The sequence below is a fragment of the Dipodomys spectabilis genome, unplaced genomic scaffold (assembly GCF_019054845.1).
Source record: "Dipodomys spectabilis isolate Male_0828 unplaced genomic scaffold, ASM1905484v1 ptg000207l, whole genome shotgun sequence".
Lineage (NCBI taxonomy): Eukaryota > Metazoa > Chordata > Mammalia > Rodentia > Heteromyidae > Dipodomys > Dipodomys spectabilis.
Genome location: NW_024870884.1, coordinates 5890539 through 5910976, shown reverse-complemented (window position 1 = coordinate 5910976; position 20438 = coordinate 5890539). Strand labels below are relative to the sequence as shown.

The window sequence follows — 20438 nt, the reverse complement described above, 5'->3', positions numbered from 1 at the left end:
CAAGTACCTATGTATCTACCATCTAGAATCTATAATTAGTCTTTTGTGGTATTTACTATAATCCTCTATCACCCATCCCATTGATTTATCTTTTTTTATATTCTGTGTGTTTTCACACACACAAAGGCACAGACACAGATACACGTACTTCTGTGGATATAGACCAGAGAACTTTATTCAGAAATTATCTGATGTCACATGCCTATAACTTCACAACTTGTGAGGCTGAGGCAGGAAGCATGTAAATTCAAAGCTAGTCTGGGCTACATGGCAAGATCTTCTGTCTCAAAAAGAAAAAGAAATAGATTTTGAATTTTTTTCTCTATGTTTATGTTATACATTTCATAAACTTAAGTTTCTTCTTTAGGAGAAAGTCAGTTGCCAGAAAATTCCTTAATATGAGTATAGTTTTCTTCATATTTTTGTATGCTTAAAATGTTTTTCTTTAGTGTTGCTATTTAAAAGACAACTGGTCTAGTTGTCCCTTATAACACAGTTATTACATAACAATTGTCACAATAATTGTGAAAGAAATTATACTACTATATAATTGAATTATATTATAATAATTCTATGAAGTTATATTGAATTATATAAGAATTATATTGTTACTATTCTTATTATATAACAATTATAAAACACTTTCTTTCCTGAGTTCCTTAAAAACCTTGTTGTCATTACTTTAAAAATCTAATATTCAGGCTGGGCACTGATGGCTCAAACCTATAATCCTTGATACTCAGAAGTTTGAAACTTGAGGATCCTGGTTCAAAGCCAGCCTAGGCAGCACAATCAATCTATAAGACTCTTATCTCTAAACAACTACCCAAAAAAATGGAGCTGTGGATCAAGTGGTAGAGCACTAGCCTTTGGCAAAAGAAAAGAAAAGAAAAGCTCAGGAATGGTGTCCTTTCACCAGCACCAAAAATTAAAATAAAATAATATTTAATTTTCTTTTTAAAAAAATAAATGCTTAGAGACTGAAAGTAGTTTTATGTGTTTGCTTGTTTTATTTTATTTGCCTTCTTTTTTCAATCTTAATGTCTGATCATTTAACTTGGAATGTATAAAATTGACTTTTTGGCTCAGTTAGAGACTATTGAATATGTAGATTCTTCCTTTATTTTTCATGGAATATAAAATGAAATATTAATTCTATCTCCTTTTTTATTGTTGTTGTTGTTGTTGTTGTTGTTGGTCGTGGGGTTTGAACTCTGGGCCTGGGTGCCATCCCTCTGCTCTTCAGCTCAAGGCAAATACTCTACTGCTTAAGCCACAGCAACACTTCCAGTTTTCTGAGTGGTTTATTGGAGATAAGAGTCTCATGGACTTTTCCTGCTCAGGCTGGCTTTGAACCACGATCCTCAGATCTCAACCTCCTGAGTAGTTAGGATTACAGATGTGAGCCACCAGCACCCCGTTTCATTTTTTTTTTTTTTTTAATTTAAGAACTCCCAGTTATACATAAGGTGGATCTTCTTTGCCTGTCTAGTGACTATCACTTTCTGGTCTCTTTTTGCACTTGATTTTGTTTTTATATTTTTTGCTATTTTCAGGTTTATCTACTACATCTATTAGCATATTTCACTTCTCTCTATTCATCATTGAGTATGGTCTTCTCCATTTCTGGTGTGTGTGTGTGTGTGTGTGTGTGTGTGTGTGTGTGTGTGTGTGTGTGTGTGTGTGTGTGTGTGTGTGTGTGTGTGTGTGTGTGTGTGTGTGTGTGTGTGTGTGTGTGTGTGTGTGTGTGTGTGTGTTATTTGAACTCAGGGCGTTGTACTTGCTAAGCAAATGCTCTAACACTTGGGCCATGCCTATGCCCCCTTTCAGCCTTATTTTGGGGATAGAGTCTTGCATTTTTGCCTGGAGTTGGCCTGGAGTAAAGTCCTTGTATCTGTGTCTCCTTGTAGCTTGAATTATGGATACATCTTACTCTGCCCAGTTTGTTGGTAGTGTCTCATTATCTTTACCTAATCTTACATCAAACTAATTCTCTCAATATCCACCTTTCAAGTGATCAAGTGATTGACTGAGATTACAGATATGTTCACCTGTTAGATGTATAGTGACATCTTATATTTTAATGTTAATTCCAGTAAGTATTATTATCATTAGTAGTAGTAGTAGTAGTATTTCTGTTGGCTATGGGGCTTGAACTTAGGGCCTGGGTGGGCACTGTTCCTGAGCCTTACTACTCAAGGCTAATGCTCTACCACTTTGAGCCACAGCACCACTTCTGGTTTTCTGGTGTTTAATTGGAAATAAGAGTCTCAGTTTCCTGCCTGGACAAGCTCTGAAAGGCAATCTTCAGATCTCAGCTTCCTGGGGAGCTAAGATTACAGGCATGAGACACTACCACCTTGCTAGGAATGACTTATTTTTCCAGTGTCTTTATTTATTCTTTAGCATATCTGTATTTTTTTTATCCTTTACTTATATGAATTTTTATGTTTCCATCTCTTTAAATAACTTGCTGATCTATACTTCATTTTGGACTACTGTTGCAATTTTTTTTGTTCTTTTTTTTACTTTATATATATTTAATTATCAGCTGAAGAACATTTGCTAGATGCACTTACTTGGTTTCTTAGCTCAGTGGTCTTTTCTATTTTGTTTTAATGTTTTTTAAAGTTATTATCAAGGTGATATATAGCTTACAGTTACATAAATCAGAATCAGGTAAACAGTACATTTCTTTTTTGACAGTGTTTTCAATTTTTACAATAGTGAGTGTATCCTTTTTTTTTTTTTTTTGTCGGTTGTGGGGCTTGAACTCTGGGCCTGGGCACTGTCCCTGAGCTCTAAAGCTCAAGGCTGGCGCTCTACCACTTGAGCCACAGCGCCACTTCCAGCTTTTTTCTTTTTGCTTATGTGGTGCTGAGGAGTCAAACCCAGGGCCTCATGCATACAAGGCAAGCTCTCTACCACTGAGCCACCTTCTCAGCCCCCTTGTTTATTTTTTGGTGCCTGTACTGAGGCTTGAACTCAGAGCCTGGGCACTGTCCCTTAGCTTTTCCACTCAAGGCTAGCTTTCTACCGCTTGAGACACAGCTCCACTTCCAGTGACCTATTTTCTTAACTGCAGTTTGAGGATGCTAGTTGATTGGTTTTCTGATCCTTGAAATTACTTGTTTTGAGATTTTTGAGTTAAACTTCTTTCATTTTATTTATTGTTTTCATGGCAAACCTCCAAAGGATCTCTCCTTTACAATGTGAACTCTTGAACCAGAGTTGTTTTCAACTCCCTAGGAGCTGGCGAGTGGAATCCACCACATTTCACAGCGATTGTCTCCTCGTCTAGGGAGTAGAATATCAACTAATGGTTTATTCTTTACTTGGGGAAAACCAGCAGGGGCTGGCTTTTATGGCTTCAGATACTAGTTTATCCATTTGCATGTAAATATTAGTCCTGTGTATTTCTACTTATGTTTTTGGTTTAAGTTGGAGAGGATATTTCCCTTATTGAACTGAAGGCTTTATGTAGGAGATGTAATGATAATTTGGTTTAGCTAGCTACCACAATTATACAAGAATTGGCAAGTCATACTTTGATCACCTTAGCAAATAGTTTAGTGCCTCTTCTATTTAACATAAAATATGTAACATCTTTAAGAATGACACAGAACGCATTAAAGTATTAATCATTCAGTAGCTCTGTGAGATACTTTGTCCACTTTTCAGCTAAGCCTGTTGGTTTTAACAGGTTAATAGTAACTCATTAACATAGTTATGGATGAGTAAAATTGAAACATGAATAAAGCTCGAGTCCATATCTACTGTAGCTCCATCAAAATAACCATATCCTTAGTTCATTTCACACTCAACAGCCCCCAGATACACACTGAGTGCTTGAAATATACTGTTCTGTATATCAGGGACTTGTTATATAGCAATGAATGTTAATAGGCCCCTCCCCCACCAAAAATTCTCTGTACTCCCACGCCTCACATTTTAGCAGTACCATCCATTCATTCTCCTCCTCACCCAATCTGTCTCTTGTTGACTTAAGTTCTGAAATGCTTTATTTGGCTTTGTAAAAATAATGTTAATTACAGTCATTTATAGAACTTAATTATGTATCATTCAACAAAATTGTGATTTTTTTAATAGTACCAAAATAACTGCAAGTTTTATGTGATTACGATGCTAGTTTCTTATATTGCAGTTTCCTAGTTTATTACTTTATAAATTAAAAGAAGAAAAACAAGCCATGTAGATTGGAAGTTAAAATTTTTTGTATTTTTAGTAATTCTATAATGAAATGTGCTTATAAAGTCACTTCTAATTTTATATCTTAAATTTTTAAATAGCTGGTGTCTGTTGAAAAGAGCTTATATCATATTTAGACTAGAATTTAAGATATTTATGTAACTTAATTTTATGCCACATAGTTTTAGGACAGCTTAGAATTTCATTCTAAGCATTTCCTTCTTTCTCTCTCTTTCTGTCTTTTTTCTTTCTTTCCTCCCTTCCTTCCCTCCCTCCCTCCCTTCTCTCCTTTTTCTTTCTTTCTCTTTTCTTTCTCTTTCTTTCTTTCTCTCTTTTCTTTCTCTTTCTTTCTTTTCTTTCTTTCTTTCTTCCTTTCTTTCTTTCTTTCTTTCTTTCTTTCTTTCTTTCTTTCTTTCTTTCTTTCTTTCTTTCTTTCTTTCTTCCTTCCTTTCTTTCTTTCTTTCTTTCTTTCTTTCTTTCTTCCTTTCTTTCCTTCTTTCCTTCCTTCTTTCCTTCTTTCTTTCTTTCTTCTTGTTGGCCTAGGCACTGTCCCTGAACTCTTTTTTGCTGAAGGCTAATGTTCTACCACTTTGAGACATAGTGCCACTTCCAATTTTCTGTTGGTTAGTTGGAGATAAGAGTCTCATAATTTTTTTTTGTCCGGACTGGCTTTGAACTGCATTCTCAGATCTCAGCCTCCTGAGTAGCTAGTATTTAAGGTGTGAGTCACCAGTGCCTGACTTCATATTAAGTATTTCTGAATATTTAGTTTTCATTTATTTGCATGAAAGGTGAAGGATTTTGTAACCTATTATCAAATAATAGAATAACATTTAGAATCCTATTATTATTTCATTAAGAAAGTTTGAAATAGTCTCAACATTGTGTGATTTTTCATTATAGCTTGTTAATTTTGGTAAAGAAATTACATTTTAAATTCCCAAACATAGAACAGTATCAAATAGGGACTGACATACTCAGAAGATTTTAATACAGATTTTGGGGAACAAAGTGGCAAGTTGGCACCCTCTGTTGGTCATATTGTTTACCTAAAGGCAGAAATGTGAGTAATAATGTTATGTTTGTCTTCTGTATGTTAATTTCTTAAATTAGCTTTTATGGGTCTCCCCAAAATAATGTTTTACACTGGATTCATATGAATAAGGTACACTATTATTTAGCTGTATGCTGCTTCAGTAATTTTGTGGTTATTTGCTTTTTCCTTGGATTGGCTTTAATTGTAGCATTCAGAATTGACATGAATATTGCAGATTTTCGAACAAGTATTTATTTAACTGTAGCAAACTATTAGCTACAGTAGCACATTATTAAGTAGATAATGTTTAAACATTTTATTTTCAATTTGGATTAATTAGGAAAATATCACAGTTTTGCAAACTAAATAACTGTTTGGGGAGCTATTTGAACTGAAAATAATTCACTCATGAGAAAATGAGGCTGAGTTTTTATTTTTTTAAAACACAGACTTAATTATTTTGCAAGCTAATATGGTTTACTGGCTTTATATTATAGTTTGATAATATTTGTATTTGTATGTAATAAGTTTGTTGGCTGGCCCTGGAAATGCCACTGCAAATAATTTGATTGCAGAAAGTGGTACTCTGCCAGGTAGTAGAGAAGTTTGGAGGGGAAAATATTTTTCAGTAAATATTTGGCAAATTTGGTTTTGGTGGTTTGGGTATTTCAGAATTTAATTTGCCTGCCAAAGCCTGACATCTAATCCAATTTAGTAATGCCCAGTGGATCTCAACTTTAACATAATCTAGACCTATGAAGTTACCCACCATCTTTAAGCTTTCTTGAAAATCTAAAATGACATAATACTCTTAAAAATTTATACTGTGCCTTGTTCATATAGATTTATTTTTTTAAGATATCACTTACAAATGCCAACCAACTACATTTATACAGTATTTCTTGTACTAGTTTGAAAAATTAAACTTTAATATTGAACTTTACGCTTGAATTTATGATTCAATGAAACATTTGAAATAATTGATGAATACTTATATTTGTCACTGAATGAATTTTCCAAATACATAAAGCCATTGGGTAGGGTCTGAAAATGTATGACTTTAAATCTATTACATTATTTAAGTATAGCTAGAATGTGATTCTGTAAATACCATGTAAATGTCCCATGTAAATGTCCCATGTAAGCGTGTCAGGGATGTCAGTAAATTATTTTTAGCTCATTTGGAACATACTTCCCCCATGATACTTTATTTTTAATCCAGTTAGGAGGTAATACAAATCATGTATTTTGTTTTCAAATTTGGATGCATGATAATGAATATATATCTATGCTTTTTTAAAACAAAGCTATAGGAAACAATGAAATTGTGACATCCTTTTCTGAAAATTTAGTTAGATAACTTCCCACTTTTAACTCTGTGCAGTCTTTCTCTAGGTAGTCTTTCTCCACAAACTCTTAGAAACAAACAGTACTCAAGTGGAAAATTTCCATCTAATCTTGTATTTGAATTTTCTAATTAAATTAGCTAGCAGTTGATGAGCTAACTAAATTGAATAAGGCTAAAAACTACAAAGAGTTGATAAAAATACGGGGAGTTTGCTTGGAAATATTGCTTTAGAAATGGAATGTTAATCTCTAAATGCAGATTATTAAGAAACAAGATACTAGGGAAATATTCCAGAATGGTAAATTGTTCTGATCTATTTTGGAAGTATTTTTATGACAGTATGTTTATGATTGTATGTTCTAAAATCAGATTAGGAAGTGTCATATATCTCCAGCATTAACTTAGAAACTTTTTTCTGTTGTCATAGTAATATTTTCCTTTCTTTGTTTTATGCTTCCCTTCCCCATCTTACTTAGTTCATTGTTGGATTGGTATCTAGTAAGTTCTTTTAGAATTTAGAAAAATGAAATATGATATTAACAACACATAACTATTCATCAGAGTAATTTTTTTATATATTCCAGATTCTGTAAGGATAAGTTGGTCTTGGACAACACATTATGTGTTTGGGACATACATTTACATTTTTAGGCCATTGTATCTAAAAATCAATAAAATTTATGTAATAGTGATCCAAGGTATAACACTTTGAGGAACCTGCACATATGATACATCTCATTTATAAATTAATGAAGACTAGTATTATAGAGTAACTCATATACATCATTAGGGAATACAAATTTTTATGAAAAATGGAGAATTGCTCTCAAACCTCGCCAGCTAGCTGTTTACTAAATACCTTGGAGTCAAATACTTTATATTAACTGTTTTATTATTCATATGGCCATATATTAATATTCAGATATTTGTGAAAGACTTAAAGCAGTTACTTAATAGAAAAGATTTTACTAGGTGCAATGGCTCACGCCTGTAATCCTAGCTACTCAGGAGGCTGAGATCTGAGGATCATGGTTTGAAGCCAGCATAGGCATGAAAGTTCTTGAGACTCTGTCTCCAGTTAACCACCAAAATCCAGAAGTGGAGCTATGGCTCAAGTGTTTCAGCACCAGTCTTGAAGAAGGTAAGGGAAAATGACTCCGGCGCTGAGTTCGAGCCCCAGTACTAGTGCACATGACTACTTCTCCACCCCTCTGATTTTTTTCTTTCTAAGTGGTTTTGTTTTGTGTTTTGTTTAACAGTGATGTAAATTTTGAAAATAAACAACGAACACCATGCAAAGGAAAAGTGGCCATATCAGGTATGAACAAATGAATTTTTTTTAATTGCTGAGTAGATACATAAACTAACTAGAGTTGATCAATTTTGCTTTATTTTTCTGCTTCAAGTCTCTATCTCTCATGCCTTTTATCAGAGTATTCATTAATAAGTATTTTTATCATTATGCTCTATATTTGTATAGAACTTTATAGTTTGAGAAAATCATTTCATGCCTTATACATACTATATAGTTTTCTCCTTAATGCAGCCTTATGAAATAGTTTTTCTCACTTCTACAGACTTGGTGGCTAAATGACTTCCTTTATGTGCCAGAGCTGGTCTACAAACCCAAGTTGTCCAACTCTCACTTCCACTCCTTTTCTAGAAAAAGGAAAGGATTATCTAAACTAAATTCTGTGAGAATCTAGTCCCATGTTTATTTTCTCACTTTATACCCAAAATTTAACACAGCGCTTGGCACCTAGTAATTGCTAAGTAAGTATTACTGGATGGCCACTGCTCTTCATTGCCTGTAGGATAAAGGCCAGAATTCTCCTTAGTTTTCCATTCTGAACCAATTCTTTTCCCTGGCCAATATTTCATTATTCCTCTACAGAAGCCATTTACTTGAGGCACACATTTTTCTCCTTTTCCTGTAAATACACTCTATATTTCAGATACCTAATTAGCTTGTGTAAGAAATATATTTTCTCCAAGATCTGTTTGTTTATTGATAAAGCCTACCATTACCATTCCAAATATAAATCTGTCCTTTCTTTGAATTACTAGCACAGTTAAGAAGACCCTTTACCACTAGATGGCACTTATGCTGTGTAGTCTCAGTTTCTCCAAAGTGTTAAGGAAGCTGAAGACAATGGCTTGGATTGAAGTCAATACACAGTCGACTGTGTGTATACTATTATAATAATGCACTTTTACAAATATTATATCACTACATTTTGGAAACAACAGTTTATATCTCCATCAGTCTTTAAGATACACGTACTTTCTATTGGCCAAAGCCTTGTATTACAAAGTCTATTGCTATTTTTAGGCCCAGTCACTCAAGTATGTTTTCCATTTCCAGTTCACCACTACTTTATAACTAAACAAAAATTTCCGTACAGAAAGGATAGGTCTTTATTTAGGACATCACTGACTAAAAGGAAAGAAATTGCCTTCAGCTAAGCAAACAATACTTCAGAAAATTAACTGAAATATGTAAAGTCTATTACCAGTTTTATAGGTGTTTATATTCATGTTTTCATCTTTGTAATTAAAAATTGGGACATACAATATATTCCATATCCCCTTGTATCTCTTTGTTGCCAAACATAGTAATTGTTCATAATATTTAAGTTCATTTTTACATTAATAAAGATCTTTAAAAGAGATTTTATGCTAATACTTAAACAAGATTCTCCTTTTCTTGTTTCTAATATAGCACCACTGAATGTACACCTAAGGTGGGCGAACTTGCTAGTGAACACCCAAATTCCAAGATAGTCAACATCTGTTGTCAATCTCAGTAGTTTATGTATTGCTACAATTGGCAATGTACAATTGTACATTTAGAAGAGGACTCATATAAAACCATTTAAAGTGAAAGAAAACTTGATGACTTGAAATACATATAACAAATTTGTTTATTCATGTGTTCCTTCTTTCCAAAAGATCATTTTAAATTAAGGAACTGAAACTCAGAAGATAGGATCCATAATTTCTTTTTTTTTTTTTACAATTTCTTTTCATATTTACCTAGACTTCATTGTATCTTGTCTGCATATTATAAAAACAAAGAAAATTAAAAATGAATTCATCTTTATAAATGGATTTTCTTTTGACATTGGGATGAAAATGTGGCTTTTATTTATGAGAAAAAAAGCATATTTGTAACAAAGTTATATAATGTTTGAAAGATTGCCCTGCTAGCCAGGACAGACATGGACTTTCCATTTCCAGCTTCCCTACTCACTGACCAGATCTTCATTAAAAACAAAATTTACCCATGGTAATATTCCTGGCTTTTTCACTAACTACTAATGAAATGACTAAACTGATCATTTAATCATGTACCTCATAGGCTTTCACTTTTGAGATTGATAGCTAGTCTTTAAGGACCTGATAACATCAAGCTATCTGTCCTGATACAGCTCATTCAGTTTCCCATTAAATATCAATGAAGACTTAAGAAAACACAAAGAAAGGTAAGATGACTGTGAACAGTGAGTCAACCATTTGAAACTGACTTGGGTTACCTATCCCATGCTATCTAAATAGTCTATGACCCTCTGGGGAGTAGATAAGAAATATCCACCTTTTCCTCTTGGGGAGATGACATCACTAGGCTAGGGAAAGGGGGAGGAAAGATGGACCCATAGACTCTGGGTGTACAGCAAAGGAAGTCAGGGTCCATGTTCCTTCCAGGATGGAGTAAATAGTTAATGCCATCCCAGCAGAGCAAGAACAGCTGTGAACAAAAACAGTTGTGAAATGGAATGAGTCAGCAACTGTGGTCAAGCAAGAAGAAGTGAACTCTGACAGGACATCAGCCAAGTAATAATTACAAAACAATAAAGGCATTCTCATCAAAATCAAGAACAAAATAACAATGTCTATTATGTCAATATAATTTAACACTTTTGGAAATCCTGGCAAAAATAATAGATGAAATTATTGAAAATGAATAGACAAATTGAATCCTATTTGAGGATAATTGGATTGCAGACTGTAAAGCCTAAGGGAATTTTCTGAAACACTGTTTGACTTAATAAATAATTTAGTAAAAAAAAAGGCTGTATTTAAGATAAATATATAAAAGTGGTAATATTTCAAAACCAATAACTAGCAAATACAATGGGAAAAATCTTTGTGATATAAACAAAGCATTAAATACCTTAGACTACTTTACATTAGCTGCATGCTTTCGCCTAGCATGGATCCATGATCTTCAGTGCTGAAAAAAACTTCCTCTTAAAAAAATAAAGAAAGGTCAACACATTGTATAAAGAAAATATTATTATATTAATAAATATTAACTTGCAAGCGAGGTACTAGTGATTCATGCCTGTAATTCTAGATACCTACAAGGCTGAGATTGGGAAGAATAAGGTTCAAGGCTGGCCTAGGCAGACGTGCAAGATGCTTACTCAACCAATAGTAGGATACTGTGGCGTGTACCTGTCATTCCAGCCTGTCATTCCAGCCGTGTGGGAAGGCGAGATTAAAAGGATTGTGGCTCTAGGCTGCACCAGGCATAAAAGTTAATGGGTCTCTAACTCAATGAAAAATAAAGCAGCTAGGTGTTGTGGTGCATGCCTGTCATCCTGTTTATGATAGGAAGGTCTAAAATAGGCTGATTATACCCCACGCATGCACCTGGGCAAAGGTGAGAGGATATCTCAGAAATAACCAGTACAAGCTGGGCACTAGTGGTTCACGCCTGTAATCCTAGCTACTCAGGAGGCTGAGATCTGAGGTTCAAGGTTCAAAGCCAGCCTGGGTAGGACAGAGACTCCTGTCTTCAATTAACCATCGAAAAGCCGGAAGTGGAGCTATGGCCCACCTAGTAATCACTAGCCTTGAACACACACACACACACACACACACACACACACACACACACACACACACACACACACACAGTGCAAAAAAGGATTGAAGGCATAGTTCAGCAATAGAGTACCTATCAAGATTAAGGCAAGTGTAGTGTTAGTATTCAGATGTATAGTAATTCGATTGAATGCATAAGATTCATAGTCAAGGACCATTTCCTGTAGCATATATGATTAAGATCATAGTATAAATCAATGAGAAAGTGAAGGTGTACTTGTGCAATAGAGTATTTCTACAAAAATAATGTTTATATTTCTACCAAAAAAGTTTATGTTTTCTTTACATATCCCAAAATGTCACATATCCCAAAATGTCACATATTAAATAAATTTTAAAAATACAAATCATAAACAGAAACTAGAAAATGTGGTGTTAAATGATACATTTCATGTTTGGCTTTTGTAGTAAAAAATTTATTAAATAACTCAAAAGTTGATATAATGTTTGAAATCAAGCTAACCAAAATAATTGCTTACTATTTTTTCCCCTTTGCAGACATCCGAATACCACTAATGTGGAAAGACTCTGATCACTTCAGCTATAAAGAAGGTATTGCGATTTTGATTTGTAATTGAAATACTTTCTATAGTGTATAGTAATTCTTTTTTTTTTTTGGTCAGTCATGGAACTTGAACTTTGGATCTGGGTGCTATCCTTCAGTTTTTCTGATCAAGGCTAGAGCTTTACCACTTCTGGTTTTCTAAGTGTTTTATTGGAGATAAGAGTTTCATGGACATTCCTGCCTGAGCTGGCTTTGAACCATGATACTCAGGTCTCAGCCTCCTGAGTAGCTAGGATTACAGGTATGAGCCATAGGCGCCTGGAGTGTTTAGTAAATTTTTTGTTAAAGAAAAAAAATTTTCCACACTGAAATCAGTTGATACATTTGGCAGAATAAGCTGAATCACATGGATCTGTTGTTTCTTTGAGCTTGTGTGTAAATATGTTGGATCCTTGATACTGATTAAGATAATGCATTCCAAGTGTACTTTCCTGTTGTTGATAGGAACTTGAGCAAGGACACCAAGTAATGGGTTTAGAGTAGAGAAATCGGAGGAAATAATGAAACAAAAGAAAATGCTTAAGAAGCAAAGGCAGCATTTTTTCTGCTGGCCAGAATCTGGGAGGTCTTTTCTGCTTTATTTTGCGACTTCTGATTATTTAACAGGATGTAATGAAGAACGATTTTGAGCTTGATCTGATTATTTTTTTCCTTCACTATTTTATGGTTTTATTAGTCTTCACAAATCTATGTATTGCTTAGGTCATGGAAATTAACCTCAAATGATTTCTAGCTGTTAGAGGCAAACCAGAAAAATATGATAATCCTTTATCTTTCTTGTCTATTGTGATAGCTTTGTTCCTCTTACTTTAAAACTGAACCATATTGAGCATAATTAGTTTTATATGAAGAATTTAAAATTAGGTTAGTGTTTGTTATTCAATTAGGAAATATAATTCACTTTACAAAGGAATGCATGTGGAAATTAAGTAAGTCTTCCTGATTACTACTATACAGAGTATGTTTTTCTAATAATGAGAAAATGCCACTCTTTAATCACCTAATACTTTTTAAACCATCACCTAATATTCTTAAAATGTCACCAGATTAAAAGGCCTAGCAGCTATGTTTTTTTTTTGTCTGTGTGTTTCCATGTATATTTTTTTATTGGTGTGTGTGTGTGTGTGTGTGTGTGTGTGTGTGTGTGTGGTTTCCTTCTTGTTTTTAGTGTGGTGGAAAATATTTTACTGTTGTTAATCTGCCTACTCTTAAACTCTTCTAATAAAAACCATCTTTTTCTTAAATAGACTTGGAAATATATTGTATATTATATTTTTATAATATATGTAATAACTTGACAGTTAAGGCTTAAAGAGATTTTGAGTAATAAAATGTATGACTTTGGTGATTCCCTTGGGCTGCTGAGAGTGCTGCATGTTGAACTTTGTTTGGAAACTTCCTGGTTAAAGTTAGGTTCTAGGTGGGACAGTTATTACTATGTACTTCCAGAAAAGCCACTGAAAATGGTCAAATATTCAATGTTTGAAAATAGCAATCTACTAACAACCTATTATATGTCACTTTCAGGGTGATTTTAAGATATGTGAATATGATTGATGGTATGTATTATTGCTTAAAATGTTGTGTTTATTCCTTAGGATCACCACGCTATGCCATTTTCTGTTTATTCAAAATGGGAGCTAAAGTTTTTGATACTGACATGATTATAGTGGATAAAACAATCACAGATATATGTTTTGAAAACATAACCATATTGTAAGTATCTTTAATCTTCAGAGAATGTCAATAACCTAAAGTTCTACATTTTTTAAGGCCTAATTATTATGTCTTTGGATTCTTATGGCCTAAATGTTGGATCCTTGGCTTCTTTGTGAAGAATCTTTATTAAAAGCTCTTGAAGTGATTTTGAAAATTTCTCTTTTCAGAAGAAGCCCATTTCTTCATTTTCAATTTTCTGATTAAAAGATAAAACTTAACATTAATATTAGTAAATATTTACGTGTTTAATATAATAAAAATTTGAAAAATTTTAAATGAATATGCTATGGATAAAGTAGAATTTTATTTTACTAGTTTTGATATAGAGTGAATTTAGGTGTAAGACAGATTCTTCTACATCATATAGGAAATTCAGTTATAGATATAATGAAATAATTAAGTAATTTTATTTGTAAAATTGCCCTAAAGTATGTATCGTAGGGAAAATACTTTGATAAATTTGTAGAGTATGCTTTTTCTTATGGTGTACTTCGTTCATGTACTCTACAGCAGTAAAAAAAAAAAAAAAAAAAACCACTCCTTGAGGCTGTTTTTATTGCCCCTGCGCTTTTACAGGCTCATTTTATTGTGGTCATAATACAGAACCAGAGAGAGAACTCCTCAGGTAGCCATAGAAATCATTTTTAACTAATATAAGTTTCTCCTGGTCTTTTTCAAATGTTCTATCGGCTTAAGCCAGCATGGGATTTGTGTTTATTTTAGACTTTTGAAGATTCTATCTTCATATCTAAATGTTAATAGCTGCTGAACTGTTAAGATAAAATCAATATACATGGGTTTTGCTGTTTTCAGCAATGGAGTCACAGTTGTGATTTCTGAGGACTAGTTTTGTTGTTCACATAATACTGAAAATGTTCTAGAAAACTATATTTTGTGGCTTCTAGTCCAGCGTCCTATAATAATTGTGTAGTGCTGAAAAATAAACTGTATTGTTCTGGTTATTAACAGTAATCCAGGCCTTCTTACAACCTCTATAAAACTATAGGCACTTATTTAGGATTCTCTCCTCCACCAAAAACAAACAAACATAATAATAATCCCTAAATGCTTACATAATTCAAACTAAAAAAAATTTTCACTCAGTTATCTGAGTAGATTTATTTTCATTACCAACTATTGCTAATTAATTTTTTCTGCCAAAATTATCCTTCGAATGGACTCTTCATTTCACTTTGCTATTTTTGTTGTTGTTGTTTTTTTAACTGCAGAGACAAAAATGCAGACACCCCCCCCCCCCCCAGGGAATGAACAATATAAATCACTTGGGAAGACAACGCATGATCTATCTTTTTTTTATTCTGTAAATACTTTAAATTGTCCTAAAATAACTAACAAATGTTCTAAATGTTAAAAATGTGGTTTTTGTTATGATGATTGTTTTCAATAAGTATTCAATGTGTATGAATATCTCTTTTCTCCTCTAAATATTGACATTTGTTAGTCATTACCAGGAATACCGTATTTTTTTAAGTTGCCAAATAATAAACCATAAAAATATCTGAAGTTATTCTTTGGATTTATCTGAACTATTAATAGACCATTCAAATTTTGTAAAGTCTATGCTGAATTTCAAGTCTCTTAGGCTGATGGGTCTTCCACCTGCAGGAATATCTGCTACAGATAGATATATTCTGTAGTGTATTTTATCATTAGTAATCCTACAAGTATTCCATGCTAAAGGTAGTTTATTATGTCTGAAAACAGATGTCACTTTTAGCATTGACTAAAATTATATAATTTCTGTATATAGGTTTAATGTGTATCAAACATCCTCTAGTTTTAGGTAGAGTGCTATATTGATACAGAAAACATCAAGATAGTGCCTGCCCTCAAGTAGTTCATGCTTTCTATAAGACCAAATAGTGAAATGTTTACAGTTGTTAAGTACAAAAATGTTGTGGGTATGCACAGTGGTAAGTGGGCTGTAAGTGACTATGAAGAAAATTAAACATTCAACAGATTTGATTTGGAAGAATAGCACTAAAGGACTGAAACGTAACGTTGGCAACAAAATGACTAGAGCATTTTATTCTTTCTCTGTAAGTAATATGCCCATGTATTGGTTTGAGTTAAGGATGCCTTAGTGTGGAATCTGGGATAAAATCTGTAGTAATTCATAGGCCTCTAACATACTGAATAAACCCATTTCATTATGAATGTTTTAAATGCCATTTTGTATGTTCTGAAAAGCTCAAAGAACGTTGTCATTTTATTTTCTATTCAGTTAAATGTCTAACACTGTTCATGTCTTTTTAAAAATATTTATCTTTAGTGACGAAGCAAGACCAGACTTTCAGATAAAGGTAGAAGTATATAGTTGCTGTGCAGAAGAATCTTCTATAACCAATACACCAAGAAAGCTAGCCAAGAAACTTAAGACATCTATAAGCAAAGCTACAGGAAAGAAAATACATTCTGTGTTTCAAGAGGAGAACCATGAAACAAGTTTGTTCCTCAGTTCTACTGTTCCGTAAGTTTTCTAATACAGTATTTATGGTAATTTAATAAAATGTTGGTGATACTTAAAAGTTTTATATGACTAGTAGATGTTTACACTTTAAATGGGAAAAAACAGCTACAGGGAAAAAACTCTTAGTTGTCAGATACTTACACAGTTGAGGTATATTTAATATCTCCCTTTGAAGGTAGGAAGTCAAGTAATATAATATTTTTAGAATTCTAGTATCTACCAAAAAGAAAAAATGTTTTTCTTGAAAAAGATCTGGGTGTAAGACAAAGTTTTTGCTACAGTAGTAACTAATTGAGTTTACTAATTGAGTTTCTACATCTATCATTCTCATAGATTCAAAAAATTTTAAGAACTTTTTAAAAACCTTCATTATCATATTAACAAAATGAAAAGGAAGATCTTAATATATCTAATGGCTAGATTATATTCAGATTGCTACGACTTTGAAAATCTATTGTGCTTGGTTTAAAGCAATCTAAACAATGTCTATAGCATTACAATTAAGCAAGTGTGGTTTGCTTTAATTACATTTGTTTCTACTTTTTTCTTGCCATTAATTTTTTAATATATATATTTTTTATTGTAAAGCTATGGTACGGAGAGGTCACAGTTAAATTAGCAAAGTAATGAATCCATTTCCTATCAAGCATTGTTACCCCCTCCTTTGTTTTTTCCCTACCATCCCTTTCCTCCTCACCTCCCCAACTTCTCCCTTCCCCCCACCATGCACTCCCCACCCTGCAAAGTTGTAAAGTCTGTTTTCAACATAAAATGCTGAAATAAGGATATAGGCTGACCCATTGCAACAAGGAGTTGTACAAGACACTGTGTTGAAAACGAACTTTTTTTTTGTCAGTCATGGGGCCTAAATGATAGGCCTGGGTGCCGTCCCTCAGCTCTTCAGCTCAAGGCTAGTGTTCTACCACTTGAGCCACAGTGCCACTTCTGGTTTTCTCTGCTTATGTGGTGCTGAGGAATAGAACCCAAGGCCTCATGTATGCAAGGCAAGTACTCTATCACTGAGCCACCTTCCCAGCCCCTTTTGCCTTAATTTTTGAGGAAATCAGGTCTTTTTTTTTTTTAATTTAATTTTATTTTATTTGAGAACATACTGTACAGAGGGGTTACAATTACATGGGCAGGATAATGCATACATTTCTTACCAAGCATTGCAGCCTCCTCCTTTGTTTACCCTTCACCTCCCTTCCCAGCCTCCCCCCTCCCCCCCACCCAATCATACTCCCCCTCCCCCCCACACCGACATTGTAAAGCTGGTTTTGACATGACATTTTGTACTTCTCATTGTTGCAACAGGTCCACCTGAATCCTTAAATGACTTGTTTGTCCCCATCTCCTCCACATGTTATACTGACATCAAATATAGTGAAAGCGGGGGTTACACTGTGGGGGAGGGACATACAAAGCAACAAAGAAATAATCTTATAAATGCGTTAGAAACACATGCATGAAAGAAACAAAAACATTAAAATACATATTTGAGGGTTCGTTTTCCTAACATCACATTATCTGACTTTTTTCGCTTGACTCATACCTATACTAGATATTGCAAATAAGGGAAACCATGGGACCTATGTTTCTTTGGGCCTGGCTTACTTCACTTAATATAATTTTTTCCAAGCCTTTCCATTTCCTAACAAATGGGGAAATGTCATTCTTTCTGATGGAGGCATAGAATTCCATTGTGTATATATACCACATTTTCTTGATCCATTCATCTACTGAGGGGCATCTGGGTTGGTTCCAGATCTTAGCTATGGTAAATAATGCTGCAATAAACATAGTTGTGCTGGTAGCTTTAGTGTGGTCTTGTTTGTAAACATTAGGGTAAATGCCCAAAAGTGGGATTGCTGGGTCATAGGGGAGTTCTATGTGAAGTCTTTTGAGGAACCTCCATACTGCTTTCCAAGTGGTTGAACAAGTTTACATTCCCACCAACAATGAAGTAAGGTTCCTTTCTGTCCACATCCCCTCCAGCATCTGTTGTTAGAGTTCTTGATTTTTGCCGTTCTAATTGGAGTGAGGTGATATCTCAATGTTGTTTTGATTTGCATTTCTTTTATGGCTAGGGATGTTGAACATTTCTTCATGTGTCTATTGGCCATCCTTCTTTCTTCTTCAGAGAAGGAAATCAGGTCTTTTATAATTTTTATTTATTTATTTTTTTTGGTGGGGGTCCGGTCGTGGGGCCTGAACTCTGGGCCTGGGCGCTGACCCTCAGCTCTTCAGCTCAAGGCTAGTGCTCTACCACTTGAGCCACAACACCACTTCCGGCTTTTTTCTTTTTGCTTATGTGGTGCTGAGGAATCAAACCCAGGGCCTCATCCATGCAAGGCAAGCACTCTACCACTGAGCCACCTTCCCAGCCCTTTTATTATTTTTAATCTAGTCGATTACCCCTTTATAACATTTCAGCAAATCGTGTTCTTTTAATACCAGCTTTCTATTCAGCTTCTGGTTTAAATCAGTGTATATCAGGTTTTACGCATAGCCCCAACTTTTATCTAATATTGTTTTCAGTACCATGGTAAAAGTTTGAGAACAGCATTAGAAATCAGAATGCATAGGTTGCTTAATTTTGTTACTTTAACAGTGATCTAATTCAATGGTAAGACTTATAAGAAATTTTACACAGTTAGATTTAAACTAAAGATATTAGTCTTTAGCCAAAAAGCATAAATATAAAATAATATCTGTTTTCCCTACTAATGTGGCATGTGCCCAAATATAGCTATCTTTCTTGACAAGAGTGCATTCTTTCATATTACCAGTTAAGTAGTCATTTATTTCTTCATATCATTTCCCTCATTTCAGTTGGCCTATTTGATACAAAAAAAAATGCAGCTGATTTAACTTTTGGGGACTCACTATTAGAGTTGGCTAAAAGGAATGAGTGTAATGTTTTAGAAAGAAAATGTTATCCTGACAAGAATGTTTTAGAAGTGAAGTCATTGTTGGTTTTGGAAACAATAACATTATAATTAGTCATGGTTTAAAAATGAAGTAACTTGGAATATCATCATAAAATATTGTTGGATCTGAAAGAAGACAGTGAACATTTTTGGTAATTTTTAGCATGTTCCCTAATGTGACTCATTTATTCATTTTATTTGTGGAATTTAGCTTACTGAAATTCCTTTGATTAAATGTTCTCAGCATTTCTAATTGTTAACTATTTAATCTTTGATAACATAATAGTACATTATTCTTTATTATATAAACACTTTTTAAATTTTTAAATTTTACCAGTGAGAAATGATAAAAGTGTGATCTTTTTTTACTTGCTGAAGACATATATTGAATTTTTAAAAAGTAAGCCACAAAACTATGTTTTAAATTAGTTGCTGGCTTTGTTTCATGTATTTTTAATATTCTTGAAACGATTAGCAGAGAATTGAATGTCTTCCCTTCACCAAGTCCACCAGTTGATCTCTACCAGTTTATCTCCACCAGTTATCTCCACCAATTTATCTCCTCTTTGAACTGCCTTTTCACTGAGGGCCCATCTTCTTGTGTACCAGATCTATCCTTCCAGTTATTCAGAGATAGGTTCCTGCATATGCTCAGCTTTCATTCTATTACATTAATTACATTAATCCCACCGGTTTACAAACATGCTTCCCCTTTCATAACTACTCTTTTTAGAAATAGAAAGCTTTTTAAATTTTATTCCTATCTTAATTTTCTCTTCTCCCATTTTCTCAGGCCATTTCTGTTGGCTTTCCATGTTTCCTCTATCCCATCCTACAGAAATTCCTCTCAACAAGGTCAACATTAGCTTGTATGCTGCCACATCTGGTAGTTGGTTTATGGTGTTATTCTTCCTATACCATTCAGATCACACAACTGATCACTCTGTGATGTGGCTGTTTTTCTATTTTTTTGGGGGGGGGGTCCGGTTTTGGGGCCTGAACTCTGGGCCTGGGCACTGTCCCTCAGCTCTTCAGCTCAAGGCTAGTGCTCTACCACTTGAGCCACAACACCACTTCCGGTTTTTTTTCTTTTTGCTTATGTGGTGCTGAGGAATGGAACCCAGGGCCTCATCCATGCAAGGCAAGCACTCTACCACTGAGCCACCTTCCCAGCCCCAGGTGGCTGTTTTTCTTTTTCTTTTTTTTTGGTCAGTTGTGGGGCTTGAACTCTGGGCCTAGGGGCTGTGCTC

General features: G+C 34.0%; 1 protein-coding gene across 1 annotated transcript in view; it reads left to right on the top strand.

Annotated features, from left to right (window-relative positions):
- Rtkn2 (rhotekin 2) overlaps nucleotides 1–20438 on the top strand; it is a 63797-nt gene that overhangs the window by 10495 nt on the left and 32864 nt on the right. Inside the window, exons 3-6 of the mRNA XM_042696497.1 lie at nucleotides 7853–7911; nucleotides 11982–12035; nucleotides 13647–13764; nucleotides 16061–16258. Coding sequence (XP_042552431.1) covers nucleotides 7853–7911; nucleotides 11982–12035; nucleotides 13647–13764; nucleotides 16061–16258 — 429 coding nt within the window. The remainder of the gene's footprint in view (nucleotides 1–7852; nucleotides 7912–11981; nucleotides 12036–13646; nucleotides 13765–16060; nucleotides 16259–20438) is intronic.